Consider the following 23,945-nt stretch of genomic DNA (forward strand, 5'->3'; position numbering starts at 1 on the left):
CTTTAAAGAAATTCTTACACTTAGCTTTATAGAAATAAAATAAATAAATGTAAGGCGCGATAACCTCCGAAGAGATCTAAGGCCGAGCTTCTCTTCCAATTTGCGTCGCGCTCCTCTTGATTTTCCCTTCAAATTGGCCGGACGGGACCTACATGTTTTATGCCGACTCCGAACGGCATCTACAAGGCAGATGAGTTTTCACTGAGAGCTTTTCATGGCAGAAATACACCCGGAGCGCTTGCCAAACACTGCCGAGGGGCGACCCCGCTTAGAAAAATTTTCTTCTAATTGAAAAACCTTATTTCTAAAATGTTGATGTTGCTTTGCCCGGGAGTTGAACCCAGGGCATACGGTGTGATAGGCGGAGCACGCTACCATCACACCACGGTGGCCGCCAGCTTTATAGAAATAACTAATTAAAAAGTCACTGACTTACTTACTTAATTGGCTCTTAGCCGCTTAAGCGGTTATGGCCGTTCACCAAGGCGCGCCAGTCGCTTCTACGCTGAGTTGCCAAGCGCTAATCGGTAGGTTAGGTTAGGTTAGGTTGCAAGGGCTGAGCTGAACACTATGGTAACAGCTCACTACTTAGGCCACCAATGGACCCATTGTAATACCCCGTACGGTCTCAAAAAAGGACCCCTACCCTGCCTAAAGCGGGTCAAACCACCTCGTGGAAATTATAAATTTTGCCAGAGCCTTTACTTCATAGCAAGAGAGAAGCGCTAATCGGTAAAATCAAGAGAATTTAACTCGTTTTTGTTCAGTGCTGTAGCGGAAAGAAGTATGATTGTACGAGTCGTTAGTTCACTGCCTTTTTTTAAGCTAACGAATGAGTTTGTCGTGTGTGTTGCTTAGGTTGAAAATAATTTGGCCATACATTAACTGCATGCAAATTTTCATGTAGCTACGAGCTAAAAAAACAAGTAAGGAAGTCTAAGTTCGGGTGAAACCGAATATTACATACCCAGCTGTACATTTGAAATGCTGGTGTTGTTTGTTTTGTATGCTTAATAGTGTTACAAGGTTGCGCAATAAGACATATATATATGGTTCAATTCTGAACTAATTTTTCGTGGAGTTATGGCACCCGAAACATAGAAAATTGCTTAGTCAGAAAAGGGGCGGTGCCACGACCTTTTTTTCAAATTTGAAGTTTTTCCTATTTATTGTTATAAATCCACTTGGGAAATGAAATACCACTGATATAAACTCTTTTATGCAAAGATACAGCTTATTTTATTCGTCCGCGACCCTTTTAAAAATATGTTATATAAAAAGTGGGCGTGGTCCATAACCGATTTCGTAAATTTTTCTTCAAAGCATTCCTTATAGTGAAGGCAACTCTCTGCTAAGTTTTGTTACGATAGGTTTAACAAATTTTTTATGTATTATTAATTATATTTGTAAAACTGATTTTATCACAACTGGGCGGTGTCACACCTATTTTAAAATTTTTTATCAAGGGTCTCAATATTATTCCACACGTCAAATTTCAACATTCTAGCTGTATTATTTACTAAATAATCAGGTTTTTTGTGTTTTCCAAAATGTTATATATCGTCGCTGCGCTCACAAAAACATTTATGTTTTTCAGTAACTTTTCAGGAGATCAAAAAAACATATTTCTGGTGTCTATTTGCAAAATATTGCAAATATCGGATTTTTGAAATATTTTATGGAAAGTATGTTACTGATGGGTGAAGGAAAAAATCATGTTTTTTAACCCATTATGATGTGATAATTAGCTTTGGCGTTAGGGAGATGTATGAAATTGTTGCCGTATTTCCTCATAATGCTTACGGAGATGACCCCTTAAGCCCCTGGGAGGTGTAGCTTCATCAATCAGATGTCTGTTGGGATGACCAGGTTGCTGGGTATTCAACAGAAACTATTTGTTTAGCATTTCATTTCCCTCTCTAATAGGGAGTATTCTCGCCTCATTGTGTACGTGGTGTTCTGGGGACATAAGAAGACAGACCGTAGCGGTTCTGAGGGCAGTATTTTGGCAGGCGTGTATTTTATTCCAGTGAGTAACCTTTAGGCTTGGCGAGGATATCGGGGACGCATATCCTGCAATCGGCCGGCCAATAGCTTTGTAAGCAGTAATGAGCGTTTCTTTGTGTTTATCCCAAGAGCTGCCTACAATAGATTTGAGGATTATGATGGTATTACGGTTCTGGATTTTAGGTACAATTGCGGTTGCATGCTCGCCGAAATGTACATCTTGATCGAAAGTCACACCCAAGATTTTAGGGTGTAAGGCAGTTGGTAGCGTCATGCCAATGTCGGGATCAAATAGATTATATTGCACTGAGTGGTGAGTGATAAACGCGAGACCGCCTCCACTGAAACGGAGCGAGGGCGGATGTTCGGCATTGCTACCGACTCTACTACAGAGATTTTAGTTATGAATAGGAGCGGCCGTATGAGCTGATGGCTCCGTGGGGTGCGAACAGCAGCGCGTATCTGTTGTGACATGCTGAGCAGTGGGGCTGCTACAAGGTAGTGGGGGCGCTAAGGCGCAGACTACGGGACGCCTTTGGGCGTGAACAGCAAAAAGCCATAAGCCCGTGGACGGCGGGTTTTGGGATCTAGCCCAGAAAATCCTTTCCTATGCAACCACCCCTTGCACGTGACACACTGAAAAGAGTGTAACCGTCCTAAAAAGATTCCTTTCCTGCAAACCCAGCAAAACCATTTCTCTAGACCGGGGTCAGGTACAGGTCCCGGATTGGGTTCGATACCCTCCCGGAGCAGGAGAATATGGCGCAGTCCCGCTGCAAGGATCTGCTGGGAGGATGACAATTTGTGGGAGGGACACAACAAATTAAATGGGGATACACTGAGAGGACAGCCCTTGGTCGGGAAAAATTCCGAGTCGCTCCGGTTCATAGAACCGGCTAACTTGGAAAGCGAGATGGTTTGTAATTATTATACTCAGTTGAGCAGAGCTCACAGAGTATATTAAGTTTGATTGGATAACGGTTGGTTGTACATATATAAAGGAATCGAGATAGATATAGACTTCCATATATCAAAATAATCAGGATCGAAAAAAAATTTGATTGAGCCATGTCCGTCCGTCCGTCCGTCCGTCCGTCCGTCCGTTAACACGATAACTTGAGTAAATTTTGAGGTATCTTGATGAAATTTGGTATGTAGGTTCCTGAGCACTCATCTCAGATCGCTATTTAAAATGAACGATATCGGACTATAACCACGCCCACTTTTTCGATATCGAAAATTTCGAAAAACCGAAAAAGTGCAATAATTCATTACAAAAGACAGATAAAGCGACGAAACTTGGTAGATGAGTTGAACTTATGACGCAAAATAGAAAATTAGTAAAATTTTGGACAATGGGCGTGGCACCGCCCACTTTTAAAAGAAGGTAATTTAAAATTTTGCAAGCTGTAATTTGGCAGTCGTTGAAGATATCATGATGAAATTTGGCAGGAACGTTACCCTTATTACTATATGTACGCTTAATAAAAATTAGCAAAATCGGAGAAGGACCACGCCCACTTTAAAAAAAAAAATTTTTTTAAAGTAAAATTTTAACAAAAAATTTAATATCTTTACAGTATATAAGTAAATTATGTCAAGATTCAACTCCAGTAATGATATGGTGCAACCAAATACAAAAATAAAAGAAAATTTAAAAATGGGCGTGGCTCCGCCCTTTTTAATTTAATTTGTCTAGGATACTTTTAACGCCATAAGTCGAACAAAAATTAACCAATCCTTTTGAAATTTGGTAGGGGCATAGATTTTATGGCGTTAACTGCTTTCTGTGAAAATGGGCGAAATCGGTTGATGTCACGCCCAGTTTTTATACACAGTCGTCCGTCTGTCCTTCCGCATGGTCGTTAACACGATAACTTGAGCAAAAATCGATATATCTTTACTAAACTCAGTTCACGTACTTATCTGAACTCACTTTATCTTGGTATGAAAAATGAATGAAATCCGACTATGACCACGCCCACTTTTTCGATATCGAAAATTACGAAAAATGAAAAAAATGCCATAATTCTATACCAAATACGATATCTCGAAAAGGCGTCCACCTATAGAACTAAGCCCCACGCCCTTTTAAAATACTCATTAACACCTTTCATTTGATACCCATATCGTACAAACGAATTCTAGAGTCACCCCTGGCCCACCTTTATGGCGATATCTCGATACGGCGTCCACCTATAGATTTAAGGCCCACTCCCTTATAAAATACTCATTATCACCTTTCGTTTGATGCACATATTGTGCAAACAAATTCTAGGGTCACCCCTGGTCCACCTTTATGGCGATATCTCGAAACGGCGTCCACCTATGGAACTAAGGATAACTCCCTTTTAAAATGCTCATTAACACCTTTCATTTGATACCCATATCGTACAAACGCATTCTAGAGTCACCCCTGGTCCATCTTTACGGCGATATCTCGAAAAGGCGTCCATCTATAGAACTTAGGTCCACGCCCTTTTAAAATACTCATTAATACCTTTCATTTGATACCCATATCGTACAAACGCATTCTAGAGTCAACCCTGATCCACCTATATGGCTATATCCCTAAATGGCGTCCACCTATAGAACTATGGCCCACTCCCTCATAAAATACTCTTTAATGCCTTTCATTTGATACACATGTCATACAAACACATTCCAGGGTTTCCCTCGGTTCATTTTCCTACATGGTTATTTTCCCTTATGTTGTCACCATAGCCCTCAAATGAGTATGTAATGTTCGGTTACACCCGAACTTAACCTTCCTTACTTGTTTTTACATTGAAATCAAAGCACTTTCGCCAGCGATTAAAAAAATTATAAGCAAGTAAGTACATAACTGTTTTTCAGAGTACTTCTAGGACATAGCTGTTTTCGATCATTTCTAAACCAAAAGGGATTATGAAAAAACGGCATGTGCAGAAATGTGGGCTCTATATAGTGATAATAAAATATGCAATAAAAAAAATTTTGAAAAAAAAAAACACATAACTGTTTTCGTTAGCACAGCGACGATATATAAAAAGTGGGCGTGGTTATCATCCTATTTCGCTCATTTTCAATACCAATCTATTCTAAGTAAAGATAAGCTCGTGTACCAAATTTGGTGAAGAAATCTCAATATTTACTCAAGTTAACGTGTTAACGGACGGACGGACGGACATGGCTTAATCAATTTTTTTTTCGATACTGATGATTTTGATATATGGAAATCTATATCTATCTCGATTCCTTTATAGCTGTATAACCAACCGTTATCCTGTGTACAAGTACAGCTGGGTATAAAAATGAAAGAGAAAGGCCGAATTTAAACTGAGAATATTTTCCTATTTCTGATGTAATGAAGTTGATGTACCTACTTGCTACGCTTACACAGATAATGCATTCACTTTACTTTTATGTGGACACAGATACATACATATCTACTAAAAAGTAACATTTGCTCATTGCAATTTTCTTTTGTTTATTTTTCTTATAGCTGTCATAACATTGCGGTAGCTAACATAACTTAATAACAAAATGTCAGCATCTGCTGTGGCCACTGCATCAGCCTCATACTCGGCGCAAATATTTCGTTCGTTGTCATCGGAGAGTCAGAAAAATGATTGGTCCAAGCGTTTGTCGTTGCGTGGTATTCATCGTGGTGGCAGCGCTGGTACTGGCAATACAAGCAAAGAGGTAAGTGCGTGCAACCTTTGAATGATGGTGGTAGGTATGCAGGTATGTTGTGGCGTAGTGAAGTTTTCTTGCGTTCGGGGAAAATATTTTTATGCAGGAAGTTCTGGTTTGGGGACCAGTTTGCGCCACACTGTGAGTGACCTCCCCCACCCCCCCTCATTCTTCACTAGGCCACTGTAGGTATGATGTATTGATTTTTGCACTTTGCACATACTGTAAGCTGATTTCGTAGCTGTCGTGTGTTCGTGCCTGTCAACTCCAGGTGCACTTGACACCAATGCGAGTGTTGTGCAATTTAATGACTTCTGCCTTGACTATGCACAAAGTAAACAATGGGTGACCTTTTGAGTTGTGTTAATTGCAAGCCAAAATGTGTTAGCTATTTATAGCACGTTCAGACAGATACAAAGTTTGATGGCCAATTTCATCTGTGCGCTGTTTATATAATCTTTTCTTTCTTTTTACAAATCACTTTAGCTTTGAGGTAATATTTATTCTGCGTTTTTCGTGTTTCTTTATCTCTGTGCAGGAGCCAAAACACAAACACAAATTTTTCAATCGCTCCTCCTCTTTGAAACAATCCAGCGATTCGAAGGCTACATTAGAACATGAATCTTCATGGCAACAATCCCATATGCAACTTTCGCAACAGAATTCTGCAACGACGCCAAAAAAATCAAATTGGGAGGTAATCGAACATTTCAATACGAGCAGCAGTAAAGGTGGCAAAGCGATGGTGAGCAGCAGCTTAATTGCGGTAAGTAACTTAATAATGATGATGTCAAACTTTTTACTTGCAAAAAGCTGATAGTTTTCGTTCGGACCAAAAAACTTTGTTCAATAGTAAGGAGGATTTCGTTGTGATAAACAATTGAATTGAAGCTGCATGTAGATGAAGCAAATTATAAAGTACACAAATTCGAAAAATTTAGGGTACTTTTATTTAGAGTTTAATCGGGATGTGTTTGTGTGACTGGATAATCATTTTTAGTTGCGAAGTCGTCTTGTTGTTGTTGTTGTTGTTGTTGTAGCAATGCTCGCCCCACCTAATAGCCGCGACCGATCACAAATTGTCATCAATATCCTCTAACGGGAGTCCAAGGAAACTTGCCGTTTCAACAGGGGTGGACCATAAGGAAAGGGGTGTTAGAGGAGTTGGTTCCACATTACAATTAAAGAGATGGTTGGTGTCATGTGGGGACACATTGCAAGCGGGGCATACATTTTGTATGTCGGGGTTGATTCTGGATAGGTAAGAGTTTAACCTGTTACAGTATCCAGAACGAAGTTGAGCAAGAGTGACACGCGTTTCCCTGGGGAGTTGCGTTCCTCTTCTGCGAGTTCTGGATATTTTTCTTCAAGTACTGGATTCACCGGGCAATTCCCGACATAAAGGTCCGACGCCTGTCTATGGAGTTTACCAAGGACCTGCTTGTGTTTTTTCGCTTCATACGGTTCTGTTCTCAGGTGCCGTATTTCCTCAAAATGCTTACGGAGATGACTCCTTAGGACCCTAGGCGGTGCTGGTTCGTCAATCAGATGTCTGTTGGGATGCCCCGGTTTCTGGGTATTCAACAGAAACTGTTTGGTCAGCATCTCATTTCTCTCCCTGATGGGGAGAATTCTCGCCTCATTATACAGATGGTGTTCTTGGGACATAAGAAGACAGCCCGTGGCGATTCTGAGAGCAGTATTTTTGCAGGCCTGTAGTTTCTTCCAGTGGGTAGTTTTTAGGCTTGGCGACCATATGGGTGACGCGTAGCACGTAATCGGCTGGCTAATTGCTTTGTATGTGGTCATGAGCGTTTCTTTATCTTTTCCCCAGGTACTGCCAGCAAGGGATTTGAGGATTTTATTACGGCTCTGAATTCTCGGAACAATTGCGGTTGCGTGCGCACCAAAATGTAGATCCTGATCAAACGTCACACCCAAGATTTTGGGGTGTAGGACAGTCGGTAGCGTAGTGCCATCGACGTGGATGTTCAATATGGTCGACTAAATCCGGTGACAATGCCAGGTTTCGCGAGGCGAAAAAACTGGAGAGATAAGGGGGATAGCGGTTTATTTTATTGCATAGCTCATCGATCTCTGGGCCTGGGCCTGTGGCCATTATTGTGCAGTCATCGGCGTAGGAAACGATTGTGACTCCTTCCGGTGGTGAAGGTAGCTTAGATATGTAGAAATTAAACAAAAGTGGGGATAGGACACAACCCTGTGGCACCCCTTGTTTAATTCTCCTTGGTTTTGATGTTTCGTTTCTGAATTGCACCGATGCCTGCCGACCACCCAGATAATTTGCGGTCCACCTTTTAAGACATGGGGGAAGGGTAGACCCTTCCAGGTCTTGCAGTAACGAGCCATGGTTGACCGTATCAAAGGCTTTTGATAGGTCTAGCGCTACGAGTACTGTTCTATGGTGGGGGTATTGATTCAAACCGCAATTTATTTGGGTGCCAATGACATTTAGCGCGGAGGTAGTGCTATGGAGTTTTCTGAAGCCATGCTGATGAGGGGCTAGCTGCAAATGTGCTTGAAAATAAGGGAGCAAAATGGCTTCAAGCGTCTTTGCCACTGGCGATAGGAGAGATATCGGACGATATGACTCACCTACGTTAGCTGGTTTCCCAGGCTTTAGTAGCGGGACCACCTTGGCCATTTTCCATTTCTCGGGTATGACAAAGGTGGAAAGAGACAGGTTGAAGACATGCGCTAAATATTTGAAACCCTCTTTCCCTAGGTTTTTAAGCATCGGTATGGCTATGCCGTCTGGGCCCACTGCTTTGGATGGTTTAGCGCGACCAATGGCGTCCTCAACCTCTCTGGCGGTGATGGTGATTAGTGACGCGCTGAATTTGTGTTTATGTGCGTGTCTATTGGCTCTCCGTCTATCTTTGTCGACCGTAGGATGCATTATATATTGTCGGCAGAAAGCGCTCGCGCATTTTTTCGCATCCGACATCACCTTATCGCCAAAGGCGATGGAAACTTTGTCTTTGTGCTTAGTCGGATTCGATAGGTACTTTACGGTGGACCAAAGTTTACCTACACCGGTAGAGAGGTTACAACCTCTTAGGTGCTCTTCCCATTTGGCCCGCTTGTGTTCTTCCACAAGCAATCTGATGCATTGGTTTATATCCCTCATTTGGGGGTCGCCTGGATCAAGCTGTCTTATAAGGTCGCGTTCCCTCGCTAAGCTCGCGGCCTCCGCCGGGAAGTGGGGCCGGATTTCGGGAATTCTCCCGGCGGGAATGAAATGTGCCGAGGCGGATTCAATGACCTTACGGAAGGCACACTCCCCTTGTCGGGCATCAGTCGGGATAGGGAGGGCAGCAAAGCTGCTGTCTGTTGCAGATTTATATTCTTCCCACTTTCCTTATTTGAAGTTTATGAAAGTGCGTTTTTCGGTGACGATGAAGTCGGCGGTACGCAAGAACGAAATAAGTATGGGCAGGTGGTCAGATGCCAATGCGAGGCCGTCTCGAACCGACTGTAATATCCTTTCTTGTTTCACTGTATAAAATGTGAGTCATCTAGAGGAAAGATTTTGTAAAAATGGCAGGGCGGCACTTTGAACAATGTTAGAAATAAACGAAGCTTCGATGGAACGACTACGGGATACTGACTTGAGAGCTCACTTAATTTGTCTGTGTTTGACAACAAGAGTGTGTGTTGGACGACTGCCTTGAAGCAAGCGATTTGCTTCGTAAATTTTGACATATTCAATACTGAATTCCGTGGGTTGGGTTGTGAGTGGAATTTCGGATCCGCCATATAAATATTATTAACAATGAAGACAACGAAAGTAAGGGATCCTTTTTTCTGATGATTTGAGGTAATTTGAGTGAAATGCTTGGCCTCATTATGAAGATAGCATTGGTGATCTGTTGGTTTTTCTTCAAGAAATGCTATGAAAAAAACAATGGTTTACGAGAAGCGAGTAACAACTAAGAGTTTATGAGATCACATACTTGATCAGCAAGACTGTGATCTTCTTAAGCTGTTTCTACTATAAGGAAGGAGGAGGTATATATCTCCTCGCCGATTTGAAGAGCTCAAATCAAATCATTATTCACACGATAATGTGGATGGTATGTGAAGGTACCAGCCATTGAAGACTTTTGTATGACAAAGGACTGCAAAGTTGACCGCTCTCCTCAAAACTTTAAGGAACTGCCATTAGAATCATGTCATGAAAATAATAAACAAACGTAACAAAGTATGAATTGAGTTGTGACCTTGTGTTAGCTCTGCGAAATCTACAAGGTATCAGTCAAGGTATCAAGGATCATCATGTTCTAGATAATAACTGGCATAATAAGAACTATCGTTAAGGATCGGAAAGGAAGGATGTTGAAGTGGGATGCCGTATTAGCAAAAATATATAAAGTCGAAATATGCGAAATCTTACTACTACTTGGCTGGCTGCCAGCTTGTCAAAGTGGACTGAAATAAATTTGGGACTTTCAAAGAGTTATGTAACAATGAAACAAATTCAGTATTTTCAATAAGAATTTCTTTGGATTGAATAAGCGCATAATATGCTTGTCCTAACTTAAAGCGGATAATTCATCGAAAGAAGATGGGATGGTCTATAGAGCATTCCTGTTTATTATTCAGAGTATGTTGTGAGTTCTTTCGGTACGCATGCACTTTTCCGCTCATTAATATATTCGTCACGGTGGCCGCCGTGGTGTGATGGTAACGTGCTCCGCCTACCACGCCGAAGGTCCTGGGTTCAAGCCCCGGGCAAAGCAACATCAAAATTTTAGAAAAAAGTTTTTTTAATTAGAAGAAAATTTTTCTAAGCGGGGTCGCCCCTCAGCAGTGTTTGGCAAGCACTACGAGTGTATTTATGCCATGAAAAGCTCTCAGTGAAAACTCATCTGCCTTTGTAGGAAAAATTAGAAGGAGCATTACGTAAATTGGAAGAGAAGCTCGGCCTAAAATCTGTTCGGAGGTTATCGCGCCTTACATTTTTTTTTTATTTTCATAGAAGAAAGAGTGTCGTTGGCTCATCTGCGTAATCGGTTTCAACATCTATTCTGAATGCGTCCCAACTCCTTTGTCTTTTATAATCCAACTATTCACTAAACGATAGTCGGAAGCTCCCAATTTTTATTCTAAAAGGATCCCTCCGGCCAGTCACTTTTAAAATTCATTGATACAAATTTAAGTTGTTTTTCCTCAAGCTCTACAAACTCGTGCCAGTCTGGATAACTCTTTCTTCTTTTAAATATTGTCTTATTGCGCTCTTTATCTTGCGATAGATTTCCCATAAACTCCTCACAACGGCCGAATAATACATCTCCAATATCTCAGCATGGTTGACCTAATGAACATATATTTTTTTTTTACCGGAGATGCTTTTTGGCACCAGTTAAGTTGCTTAGCCTACATTTTTAATCCGACTATGCTCACCCTTTCATGCCTACTCTTGAATTCAAGTCACTCAGAATGACTTTAACAAGACATTGGCTTTATCTTGCATTTGGCACCCCCAATCCTCATACCTCAGAGTATCAGCCTTTTTAGAGCAACTCAGTAATACACACGTTGTAAAATCGATCAGCCATTACATTAAATACACAGAAAAAAGCGAGGCTTCAACAGGTGAGCCCGCTTCTGATCTGCTTGTGGTATAGAGAGCTATCTCTTTCAAATATTACAGGATGTATAAGTATGCCGTTGTTGCAGGGTGAATGGATTACCGAAAATGATATGAAGAGAGGTTCCTTGGCTAATAAAAGAACGAAAAAGTGTGTCATGGAGAACATAAAAGCCCTCGGACTTTGCTGCGTTCCTGCTAATTTTAGAGTAAAAGCAAAAAAGAGCATTATTATGGCAAGAGTTGTTTAACTCGAATTTGAACCTGCACTCCAACTGGCTCATCCCCTTGCAACCGAGTCGCCTTGAAAGACTGCCGTCTTGCCGCTTTAAATTAGCACCAAACCAATTTTCGTTTCGTATTTAGACTCAAGTGTCTGGAAGAAGTGAGCTACATCAATCGCATGCAAAAGATTAGTTCTGACAACACCCTGGCAAACGGCTAGATATCTGAAGTATGACCACTTTCGTCGACCACCATGCATGCCTCTATCTTGCTAAAAATTAGCTGCGCAACGTCATAGATTATTATCAAATTCACTACTTTGATTGATCCATTAAAATTTTATGACAGCTGATTTACTTGAAAGAGTCATTAAAAGCTGTTCTCAGACATGAGTTAATTGCAATCGATTCAAGTTTTCTACAATTTTTCTCAATCCCATACAATACGTAGTAAATTACATATTAACCTTAATTGCATAAAATCCCTTTCAGTTACAACTGTAAAGTGTCTGAACTTGTTGAGTAGCTTCCGAATAGTTTATCCGTTTGTTGTTATATGCCACTTTACTTGGCATTTCTGACTAACTCACAACGTTTATGTTCTTACGAACGTGTTAATGTAGGTTTATATGTACGTAAGACAAGTTGAGTGTAACTTTTTAAAGTTTTGGCATTTGACTTCCAAGGTCACAACTAAAAATAAAAACAGAGAAATTGAATAAAATAGTTTTTTTTCTTTTAGTGTGCAAATAAGAGCGAACTAGATAAGAAAGCACATTAAAAGATTAAAGTGCAGTTTTAATAAATTTTAATGACAATAATTTACAAAACTTCTGCTACAGATGGCAAAGTCACAAGTTTAGGTGAAAGTTTGAGTAGAAGGAAATTTTTGATCGATTGTCGTGTGAGTGCAATAAAATTGTTCTGCATATTTTAGTGAGCCATATGTAGTGTTAGAAAATTTTGAAATAATATTTGAATATTTTTATTGGCACAGAAGGAAATCGATGCTTAGCTAAAATTAACTGTATCTTCACATGAAGGATTATAGCGCATTACAGGGTAACCACCATTACAGGGTAACGGTCTCTGCAAATCCTAGATTCGTGCAGATTAGCCTTAATAAGGCTTTATTCCATTGCTCAAATTCCAATTACTTATGCCAATTTAAAATTTCCTTCCGTATATCAAAGCGTGCAATAAACTGAAAAAAAAAAAAAAACAAATTCAGGTATGAGTACTTAGTACTCGTGAGGTTCGATGCGTAAACATACAGGCGTGCGTCTAGAAGCGAATGCTTTTAAATTTACTGGAGGTCGCACAATGGTTAAAGTTAAACCACAACAAAGGTAACGTTACCAGAAAAATAATTAAGGCTTTTTGAGAAGAGTCTCTTCAGCTTCTTATTGCTTATAGCCAATACGTTAGTGTGTACTAACAGCTTATTATGGATTGCGTATTATCATCGTTGATGTATATGGTTGTTCCGGGCTGTTATATTTTTCAGTTTGGTAGCATAGCGATGGGTCATCGTTAAAACCCAGCAAACACAGTTTGTAACGTTAGAGAAATATTGTAATGTTTGTAAATTGTCAACCTCGAGGCCATACAATATTATTATAATACTTGTATTTTTGTATTTCTAGTCCTGAAGATGACTTCTAATTGATGGAGAAATATCGATAAATAAAAAAACGACAATATATAACATATACAAATAAACATTTTTCTTTGTGCGTTATTTAATATTGTATTTTAAATATTGTAATTTAACATTAGAATTCTAATGTAGTTCTCTAATGCATTTCGAATCGAAAACTAGGTTAGAATTCGACTATTAAACGATTCGAATAACACTAGAAATACTGAGCTCAATATTTAAGTACGGTTTTAATTTATTATAATAGAAAAAGCCTTTGAAATATGTTCCTTCTTAATACATAAGCTTATAACCAAATAAAAGTATTTGATATAATGGAACAATGAAAATTTCGCTGATTTTAAATAATTGAACTTAATTGCGCATCACTTCAAAATTCTCATTAGAAACCCATTAGAATTTGACGTCGAGAATGCTATAATTCGCGACAGTTTCGCAAATCGTCCTCTAACCTTCTACCTTAGAGAAACACATTACAATTCGATTCGTCTTCTAATCGTTTTCTAACCTAAATGTTTGTTGGGAAAGTCCATAACACTCCGATAACTAATTGGTCACTCACATGAAAAAACGACATATTTCGATATCGCATCGATAAATTATCAAGAAATCAATAACCTTTCAACGAAATCTTTAGTTAAACATACTTTCAGAAGCTGACTTACTTATTTATTTATTTGGCGCTTAACCGTTTAAACGGTTATGGCCGTCCAACAAGGTGTGCCAGTCGCTCCTTTTCTCTGCCAACCGGCGCCAACTGGTCACACCAAGGGAGTTTAAATCGTTTTTCACCTGGTCCTTTCAGCGGAGTGGGGACCGCCTTCTACCTCTGCTTCCATAGGCGGGTTCCGATAGAAACACTTTCTTGGCCGGAGCGTCCTCTTTCATTTGCATAACATGGCTTAGCCAGGACTATGTTGATGTCTGCGTATAGTTCGTACAGCTTATTATTAAATCTTCTTCGGTATTTGCCATCTCCAACGCGCAGAGGTCCATAAATCTTTCGAAGAACTTTTCTCTCGAGCACTCCCAGAGCCGTTTCATCTCATGTTGTCATGGTCCATGCTTCTACATCATATAGCAAGACGGGAACTATAAGTGACTTGTAGAGTATGATTTTCATTTGCCAAGAGATGACTTTACTTTTCAATTACCTACCTAGCCCAAAGTAGCATTTATTGGCAAGAGTGACTCTTCCCTGGATTTCGGAGCTAATGTTGTTGCTAGTGTTGATGCTGGTTCCTAAATAAACGAAGTCTTTTATTATTTCGGAATTATGGCTGCCAACAGTAGCGTGGTTGCCAAGACGAATTTTCGGAAGCATTCGAGACTATTCTCAATCTAATTATCGAATCGAAATTGGATATGTAAGCACCGTATTTCTTTGTAACTTTTATAGAATAGCATTTTCTTCGACTAATGGTAGTAGAAGGCGAAGAAAACCGGAAAGAGAATAGAGAGATGGCGAGTAAATTGAGAATCGGATGATAAAAAGAAGGCGAAGAATTAGAAATAAAAAGAGCAACATTAAGAGTAAAAGCAAGTCTAAAATATCTTTCCACAGTATATGTGCGAATACAGAATGTAAGCGTAAGTGTAGTCAGTCCTTTCTAGCGTTAAGTGGGAATAAGGTGTGCGGTAGAGTTGATGAGAGCGAAATTAGATAGCAAAGGTATGCATCGCAAGAAAAGGAAAGGATATGTTTGTTGTAAGTATTATCGATATATTGATCGAAATACTGACGAGTGATCAACTTGTTAATGAAGTGTTATTACATTTTTATCGATAAAAAAGGGTATTGGTGAGCTGTCGATATTTTTATTGAATATTTGTAGGTTTGTTTTCGAAAATATATCAATTTGTGATAGAAAAGTTGTCCAACGCTATCGATATACAATCGAAAAATCATAATTTTCCTGAAGAAAGAGTATCGATTTGTTATTGAAATGCGACTAATTTGTTATCAGCGCGTTATCGACTTGTTCTTTAAAAGTTATAAATTTCTTATCGAAAAATTATCAATCTCTTATCAAATGTATCTATATGCTAACGAAAATTTATAGTTTCCTTTTCGGTCTCATAGGTTTGTTGAGATGTCGACAACGTTAAAACTTCAGTATCACATCGATGACACATATGTATCTAGCCGATAACAAACCGATAGCACGACGATAAAAAGCCAGTAGTAAAGCAATAACTTGTAGGTATCGGCTGTAACCGTAGAAGATCTTCTCGAAAAAACCAAAAATATTTGTTTCTGGTAAAGCTGCTTCAAATTAACTTTTGAAAAATATTTAGTCGATTCACAAGAGTGTCGTATTCATGTAAAATTTTCAGCCTAGAGTTGTTTTCATGGTTTCCGATATGAATTTTGATTGAAGCACAACATATATAATTAATTTTCGAGACATACTTGGTACTCACACCATTTTTTGGCGGCCCAGCTGGCCCTTCCGAGGGAGTTAGATAGAGGTAGATGGTGAGAAAGAGAGAAAGCGACACGAAATTTAGTGGGATCAAAGAGAAAGTGGAAGGGAAAGGCGATTGGTGAGAGAAAGGTAGATAAGAAATCGGGTTAAAATAATACTTACAGAAACACAATTTGACTGACTGACAATTTGAAACGTCTACCCAGAAAATTTGTTCCCTTGTAACTAAGAAAATGACGGAGCATAAAATGTTGACTAAACTTAATTCGCGCCATTTGTGGTGTAATAGTTTTCTATTTTAATTTTTTGTTGAATTTTGTTTAACAATTTCAGGCTGGCATAACACGCTGCAATATTGATGAGTCCATTGACTCAACGAATTCAAGTTCGACCTGCCCAAGTCCAATGGTATATCAACGCGATGAAACACATTTACTGCAGCAAAGTAAGTGAATATAATATTAATAAAAGTAAATAAAATACAAAATAATATATTTTATAAGTCACACTTTGTTTAGTACCTTTGATTTCATTCCTATTTATTTTAGTTCGTTTTTATGATATAACTAGCAGACCCGGCAGACGTTGTTCTGCCCTAAATTTGGCCTATCTGCATACATTTTAATAAGCTTTTTCCGTCTAACCTGCCCTACCCCTCTACACTTTTTCCTAATCTTTTTATTCACTCCTTCCTCCGTCTTTTTCGCTTCATTTCTATCTTCGTCTCATTCTATCTCTTTCTCAGTCTCCTTCTCCCTTTTCTCTTCTCTCAGGTTTTTCTCCTTCTTCTTCAACTTTTATTGCCAGTCCCAGAGGGTGGTATGTATTTTGTTCAAGTTCCATTCCGAGTCTCAGTCCCAGTCCCACTCCGAGTCTCAGTCACAGTCCCAGTCCTAGTCCTAATCCCAGTCCCAGTCCGTCTCTGGTATACTTCCCGCAGAAAAGCTTCGTAAATACTAATATAGGCAAATTTATATACGAAATTTCAGGCAAATTGAATAGGACGTATGTAAATAGGTATGTGGGTATTATTAATTCTTGTCTTTATTTCGTCTCCGTTTTGCCAGGTTGATGCGACTAAATCGCATATCACAATGCACTTTAGAGCTCTCAGCAACAGCTTTCATTTGATATCCATAACACACACATTCTAGGGGTATCCGGGTCCATGTTTTGGCCTATATCTCGAGACCCTAGTCACTCAGCGGTGTAAAACTTACTCTGTCCTAAAGCATACATCAACAGCTTCAATCTGATATCCATATTGTATAAGCACATTCTAGGGGTACCCGGGTCCACGTTTTGGGCTATATCTCGAGACTTTAGCCTCCCAGTTGTATGAAAATTATCCTGTACTATAGCACTCATCCACAGCTTTCATTTGATATCCATATTGTATAAACACATTCTAGGTGTACCCGCGTCCACGTTTTGATCTCAAGACCCTAGGCACGTAGCAAAAAAGAAGGTAGACGTTGGCCGATTCTCAGACCTACCCAATATGCTCACGGTTCAGTCGTTTCGGAGGAGTTAATCCTCTAATACCGTGAGAGAAGAATTTTATATATTAGATTTGAATTTTTTCTAAAAAAAAATCATAACTCAAGAATGGCTAAACCGATTTGGGATTTCAAAATGAACTAACGATCATCTCTCCTTCCTGTATCTTTCCTAAAAATTTCATGGCAATCTTTCTATCCGTTCTCGAGCTATGGAGGGACAATCAAAATGTACACTTCTTTTTATATATATAGATATCCCTATCTTGCTACTTTTTGCCGTTCGTTTATCTGCATATGAATAGTTGTACATAAATGTTATTAGTTTTAAAATTTTTTTGTAATAAACCTCTTTCGTGAAATAGCTATTTATTCGATTATATTGCCAATCAAGGCATTTTGTAAACTCAGTAGAAGCAACCACATGTAAATATTCGTTTGTATGTGATTGAGTCCCACTTCTATTACAAATGCTGGGGATGCATGCGTAGACTTCAAAAAGTGAATCATATCCATAGTGCTACATTACACGGAATTTTCGAACAATATGCTATACTCCTTGCATGCTTACTTGCAGGTTTTGTTGTTGTTGTAGGATATTCATGCAGACAGTGCTGTATGCATTATAAATTTATTTGCGTTCTAAAAGCGCTGTATGTAACTATATAAGAGTATATTAAGCTGATCCAGAATACATATACATACATACATGTATATTAGGGCGGTTTGAATTAAAAATCGCTCATTGCTCTGTGAAAATCGTATTCTAGGAATCAAAATAAGAAACTTTGCCGAAGGAACCATACCTCTAAAACGAATTCTGATGTCCCCCCTTTGGGTCGAACTTTTGGCTAGGGGCAATTTCAATTCTACCTGCTGTGTCTTGTGGTGGCTTAAAAAAAAACAACACAAGCAATTTTACGATCTGCACTTGTGTCACAGTGATGCCTTGGTTTTAAAAGGGGGTTGTAAAAACGCTAATTTCTAATCATTTTTTTAAATTTATTTTCTATTACTAAGTCAAATTCATTTTTTCATTTACATATGTTCTGACTAAATAAATTTCTAAACAGAAAAATAAACTCCAAAAAGAAAAAACATAAGCATTTCAAAGTGGGATTTTTCAAAATTTGCACCTACGACCCAAAAGGGGGGGAACATCAGAATTCGTTTTAGAGGTATGGTTCATTCGGCAAAGTTTCTTATTTTGTTCCCTAGAATATGATTTTCGCAGAGCAATGGGCGATTTTTTTGCCTCCCCACGAATCGACCCGCCCTAATTTATATATGTAAACTGTAACTATTAGGATTCTCATGCAAATGCTTGATATTTTCTCTAAAATATAACCCAAAAATTTAATTTATTAATAAATTTATAAAAATTTTTACAATCCAGGTCTTTCCTGCACATAATATATACTTCTAGATGCATAATAAACGAATAAAGAACTAATTGCATAAGTAATTCTATATACTCAGAAGCATATTGGTCTAACTAAAAATACTCAAAATTTGCAAGAAACACCCACTCAGACACACATTCGTACAAATACCAATTCTTTTAAACTTGCAGAACTTTTCATTGCAATATTGTTGTCAAAATTTGCATATTTCCTATACAAAGTTATAAACCTACTTAAACCTTGCAAATAGTGATGTGAGTTTGGTTTGCTAATAGTGATGTATTCGCAATCACGGTTGCCATATCATATTTTTTTCGCGATCAAATGGAAAAGTACCAATTTTTTTCAAATGTGTAGCAATCAAAACCAAAATGGTTGGTATGTAGATTCTGGGGGTTTTGGCATGGCATCGCTCATTCTTCTGGGTAGTTAACGCTCTTCATCGGCTATTGATCCTTCAGCTTAGCGAGGATGTCCTCAGAAAATTAACAGAATCACTACCTGTCTGATTTTTTTAAAGTTAATAAAAGTTTGGCATACCTTGATAATAACATATAAGTGAATTATCCAATAAGGGAATTAGTATCGATTATCTACAGCCAACTACTTTGCATAGGCATATCCATTGATCCTGCTAGTCGTCTAGCTATCTATCTGCTTTGCTACGGAGGAAGTTGTTAATAAAGTCGTATCTCAGGAGACCGGTTAAAAAGGGTGTTGAAGTGAAGGGCGTTTAAGTCATAATATATCAAAAATATTAATAGCAAACTTTTGAAATACGAATTTCTTACCAAAACAGATCAAATTTGAACCGAAGACTCTATGAAGCTCAAACGCCTATGGCCACCTTACGTGCCTTCTTTTGTCCCACTGAGTCAACAAGAAGCATGGAGTCAAAAGAAAAACACGGCCATAGGTTTTATTAAGAAAGTCTACTCCCTGAGCGACCAGGAGTTCATGGAGGAAAACAAGAGAAATATAAAAAACATTCTCCAAAAAAATGGCTACCCTAATGCAGTAATAGAAGCATTTATAACTGCAGCAGAAAACAAAACGAGAAACTGCAATATCAATACAGAAAGTGAAGATAACAACAACAAAATATACATTGGCGTCACATATGTACCTCAACTAACGGACAACAACACTTTAGGTAAAATTATCAAAAGCAACAATTTAAGCTACGCACACAAACCGCATCACACAATTCGCAGCATATACACAAAAACAAAGGACAAAATTAATAAAGAACAACTACACAACGTAGTGTATGAAATACAGTGCAAAGGCAAACAAGGAGAAAGCTGCAATAAGGTTTACATTGGCACAACAAAAAGATCGCTTGAAACAAGGGTAAACGAACATAAATCCGATGCCAAAAACAACAAATACACTACAGCATTATCGCAACACCTGATAGAAAATAACCACACAGCTGATTTTAACAACAAAAAAATATTGGATGTGGAGAACAGAACAAGAAGAAGGATGACGCTAGAAGGGTTACGGATACAACAACAATTTAACAAAGCAATGAATTTTAAAGAAGACGTTGACAACATAAATTGCGCATATGCTACTGCGATCACACAAAATGTTTGAGCCTGGACAAGAGAAGATGTGCGGTGTTGTTTATATATATATAATTTTCCATTGATTATACCCAGATGTGATATTTAAATAATTGTTAACTTAGTAAGTGCAATAGGGAAAAAATGTTATTTGATTCAATGTATAATGTAATTCGATTAATATAAATATCTTGTTTTTCGTATATTTATTAAAGCCTTCCTGAGGAAGACGCGAATATGCGTCGAAACGCGTAGAAGATAAAATAAACGATGGTTTTATTTCAAAAAAATCGGCCGAAAAGCTCCACAATTTAATAATTAAATGATGTATATTGGAACGATTTTCCGTCATCCCTTGTCAAATTTGGTTTTGAGACAAACCGGTTTCGGCGTTGTGCCATCATCAGTGTCGATTTTCGTTCTGATCTGTTGTTGTCATTTGTCCTGTATTTATAGTTCGTAGGTATATGAGCAGGTATTGTCAAATTGATGCTTGTGTATATTTAGTTATGTGTATGTGCTGTGTGTTCGTTCAGAACCGAGGGTGGTTTACTAATCGATTTGTGTGGCTGACTGGGGTAGGTAGAAATCTGTGATTTTAGTCGTTTGACCTTCTTTGTCGGTTTTTTGTTTTGGTGTGTTAATTGTTTTGTGTTTATTTGTTGTTGTGCGTTTGTCTGTTGTACCTGTGTGATTAAGTTGTTTCCTGTAAACCTGGAAGAAAAGTACATACAGGAGCTGAAGTCCAAATTAGGCGTGTCATTTTATGCTAGATACGTGGATGACATAATATGCGTTTTAACTACTAATAACGAAGAGCTCGTACTGGAGTACCTCAACAAACAGCACGGCAATATAAAATTTACAATGGAAACCGAAAAAGACGGAGGAATCAACTATCTAGACCTCACGATAAATATTGATAAAGAAGCCAAAAGATTTAACTATGACATATATAGAAAGTCAACGGCCACCGACACAATAATACACAATACCTCAAATCACCCTCAACATCATAAAAATGCAGCATTAAGGCACTTGGTACATAGACTTGAAAGAACACCTCTTACACAAGAGGCATATAAGAGAGAACTTGGGGTCATATATAATATCGCTGCAAACAACGGATATAAAAAAGCACTAGTAGATAAGCTCAGAAGGACAAATGGAGAACCAAAAAGAAATAATGAAAAAGAAAATAATAGCTGGACGACTATGACATATACTGGAAAAGCAACATATAAATTGGCAAATTTCTTTAAAAAATACAACATTAACACAGCATTCAAAACATCGAACAATCTAGGGCGAAAACTAAGAACTAACATTAACTCAGAGGATCCGTTTAGCAGCCACGGCGTATACAAGCTTACCTGCGGATGCCAGCATAGTTACATAGGACAAACAGGACGGCAAATAAGAACGAGGTTCAGAGAACATATTAGAGATTACAACAAAAAAATACGGAATCCAAACATTATACCCGAGTCTAACTTCGCGAATCACATGGTCGAGAATGAATGTTCCCCAGCAAACATCAATAAAACAGTTAGGGTTCTTCACATACAAGAAAAGGGCCGACGTCTCAACGTACTCGAAAACATGGAAATCTACAAACAGAAAACATTCGACGGTAGAATAATAAACGAACAGATAAACACCATTTCTGACACAATATTCGAGCCTTTAAACTTGTTTACAGGAAACAACTTAATCACACAGGTACAACAGACAAACGCACAACAACAAATAAACACAAAACAATTAACACACCAAAACAAAAAACCGACAAAGAAGGTCAAACGACTAAAATCACAGATTTCTACCTACCCCAGTCAGCCACACAAATCGATTAGTAAACCACCCTCGGTTCTGAACGAACACACAGCACATACACATAACTAAATATACACAAGCATCAATTTGACAATACCTGCTCATATACCTACGAACTATAAATACAGGACAAATGACAACAACAGATCAGAACGAAAATCGACACTGATGATGGCACAACGCCGAAACCGGTTTGTCTCAAAACCAAATTTGACAACGGATGACGGAAAATCGTTCCAATATACATCATTTATCCACCCTGTCGGAAAATCAACCAAACAAGATAAGTCAGTTATTGCTTGTCAGGCTTTTAACTTGAACGCGAACGGACTACTAACAATTTACAAGCGACGCCTACTGAAAATATATAAAGCAAAGGCGAGCATTTGGTTCAACAAACAATGCCTGGAATTGAATGTTACTCCGAAATTCGCAAAAATAACAATAAAGGCAAATACCAAATCTAGCAGGAAAACAGTTAGAAAAGCGGAAAAGGATTTTTTAAAATATGAGTTGGAAAGCTTATACTCGAAGAAGGATGAGATAAATGCCGAGTTATTATCTATCCATTTAAGATTGGCAGAACAACTACCTACGACTGTATTAATGGAATGCTTCGACCGCATTAAGACAGAGGTCGATCAGGAACTACAACAAAAATACAGGTCGCTGAACCGAAAATTGGACAAGCTGGCAGGACGACGAGAGGGTAACCAAAACCAAAACACTCACCAGTTTCATGACAAGTTCGTTAACCTCACAACAGTGTCCATTACTAAGGAAGAGGCACAACTTCTCGAAAAGGGCCTGAAGCACAATATCATGGACCAGAATACAGTAAGAAAAACGGAGCAAGCGATTGTAGATGCGGAGATCGCAATATCATTGATACCACAGGAAGAACAGGAGCACGCAAGACACATGTGCAGAGAAATCATAAGAAAGGAGGTGAAAGCACAGGAAGGACAAAAACCGAATACAGAGGAGAAAACAATAAAGAATCTACGGCATAAACTAAGGAAAAACAATATTGTCACAACGAAAGCGGACAAAGGAAACACCACTGTGCTAATCGAAAAAGAGAAATATATATCCAAAACTGAGGATCTCATAGAGGAAATGAAATGTCGTAGAATGAGAGAGGATCCCACAGATGAATACCAAAAACAAATCAAAGTTGCTATAAAAAATGCAACAAATATAGTAGATTCTAACATGGCACATAGATTGGTCCAAATGAACCCTTCGGCTCCTCCACTGGTTGCGCTACCAAAAATCCACAAGCCGGACACGCCAATGAGGCCCATCATTAATTTTAAAACGGCACCATGTTACAAACTGTCCAAATATTTAAAAACGATATTGATAGACACTCTGGAGCTAAGGAACGAATATGCAATAGCTAACACAACAGAACTAATAGAGAGACTCGAGACCGTAGAGCTAACAAGAAACAGCAAATTGGTATCTTTTGACATAAAAGATCTATACCCATCTATACCACTATCGGAGACTTTGGACATAGTTAGCTCAACAATAGTTCATAACACAAAAAACAAAGTAAAAAGTATGCAAATCACAAATACGCTAAGAACCACTTTACGTCAAAACTATTTTAAATTCAACAATAAAATATATAGACAAACAAACGGTCTTGGAATGGGAAGCCCCACATCAGCAATTCTTATGGAAGTGTTCATGCAAAATCTGGAAGAAAAGTACATACAGGAGCTGAAGTCCAAATTAGGCGTGTCATTTTATGCTAGATACGTGGATGACATAATATGCGTTTTAACTACTAATAACGAAGAGCTCGTACTGGAGTACCTCAACAAACAGCACGGCAATATAAAATTTACAATGGAAACCGAAAAAGACGGAGGAATCAACTATCTAGACCTCACGATAAATATTGATAAAGAAGCCAAAAGATTTAACTATGACATATATAGAAAGTCAACGGCCACCGACACAATAATACACAATACCTCAAATCACCCTCAACATCATAAAAATGCAGCATTAAG

The 23,945-nt window shown here is 38.5% G+C and overlaps 1 protein-coding gene across 1 annotated transcript in view; it reads left to right on the top strand.

Moving 5' to 3' along the window:
- LOC137253159 (uncharacterized) overlaps positions 1–23,945 on the top strand; it is a 317,974-nt gene that overhangs the window by 108,730 nt on the left and 185,299 nt on the right. Inside the window, exons 3-5 of the mRNA XM_067789611.1 lie at positions 5,492–5,691; positions 6,221–6,448; positions 15,943–16,054. Of these exons, the coding sequence (XP_067645712.1) occupies positions 5,533–5,691; positions 6,221–6,448; positions 15,943–16,054 (499 nt within the window). The 5' untranslated portion in view covers positions 5,492–5,532. The remainder of the gene's footprint in view (positions 1–5,491; positions 5,692–6,220; positions 6,449–15,942; positions 16,055–23,945) is intronic.

Source organism: Eurosta solidaginis, chromosome 5, assembly GCF_040869045.1.
Source record: "Eurosta solidaginis isolate ZX-2024a chromosome 5, ASM4086904v1, whole genome shotgun sequence".
Classification (NCBI taxonomy): Eukaryota; Metazoa; Arthropoda; class Insecta; order Diptera; family Tephritidae; genus Eurosta; species Eurosta solidaginis.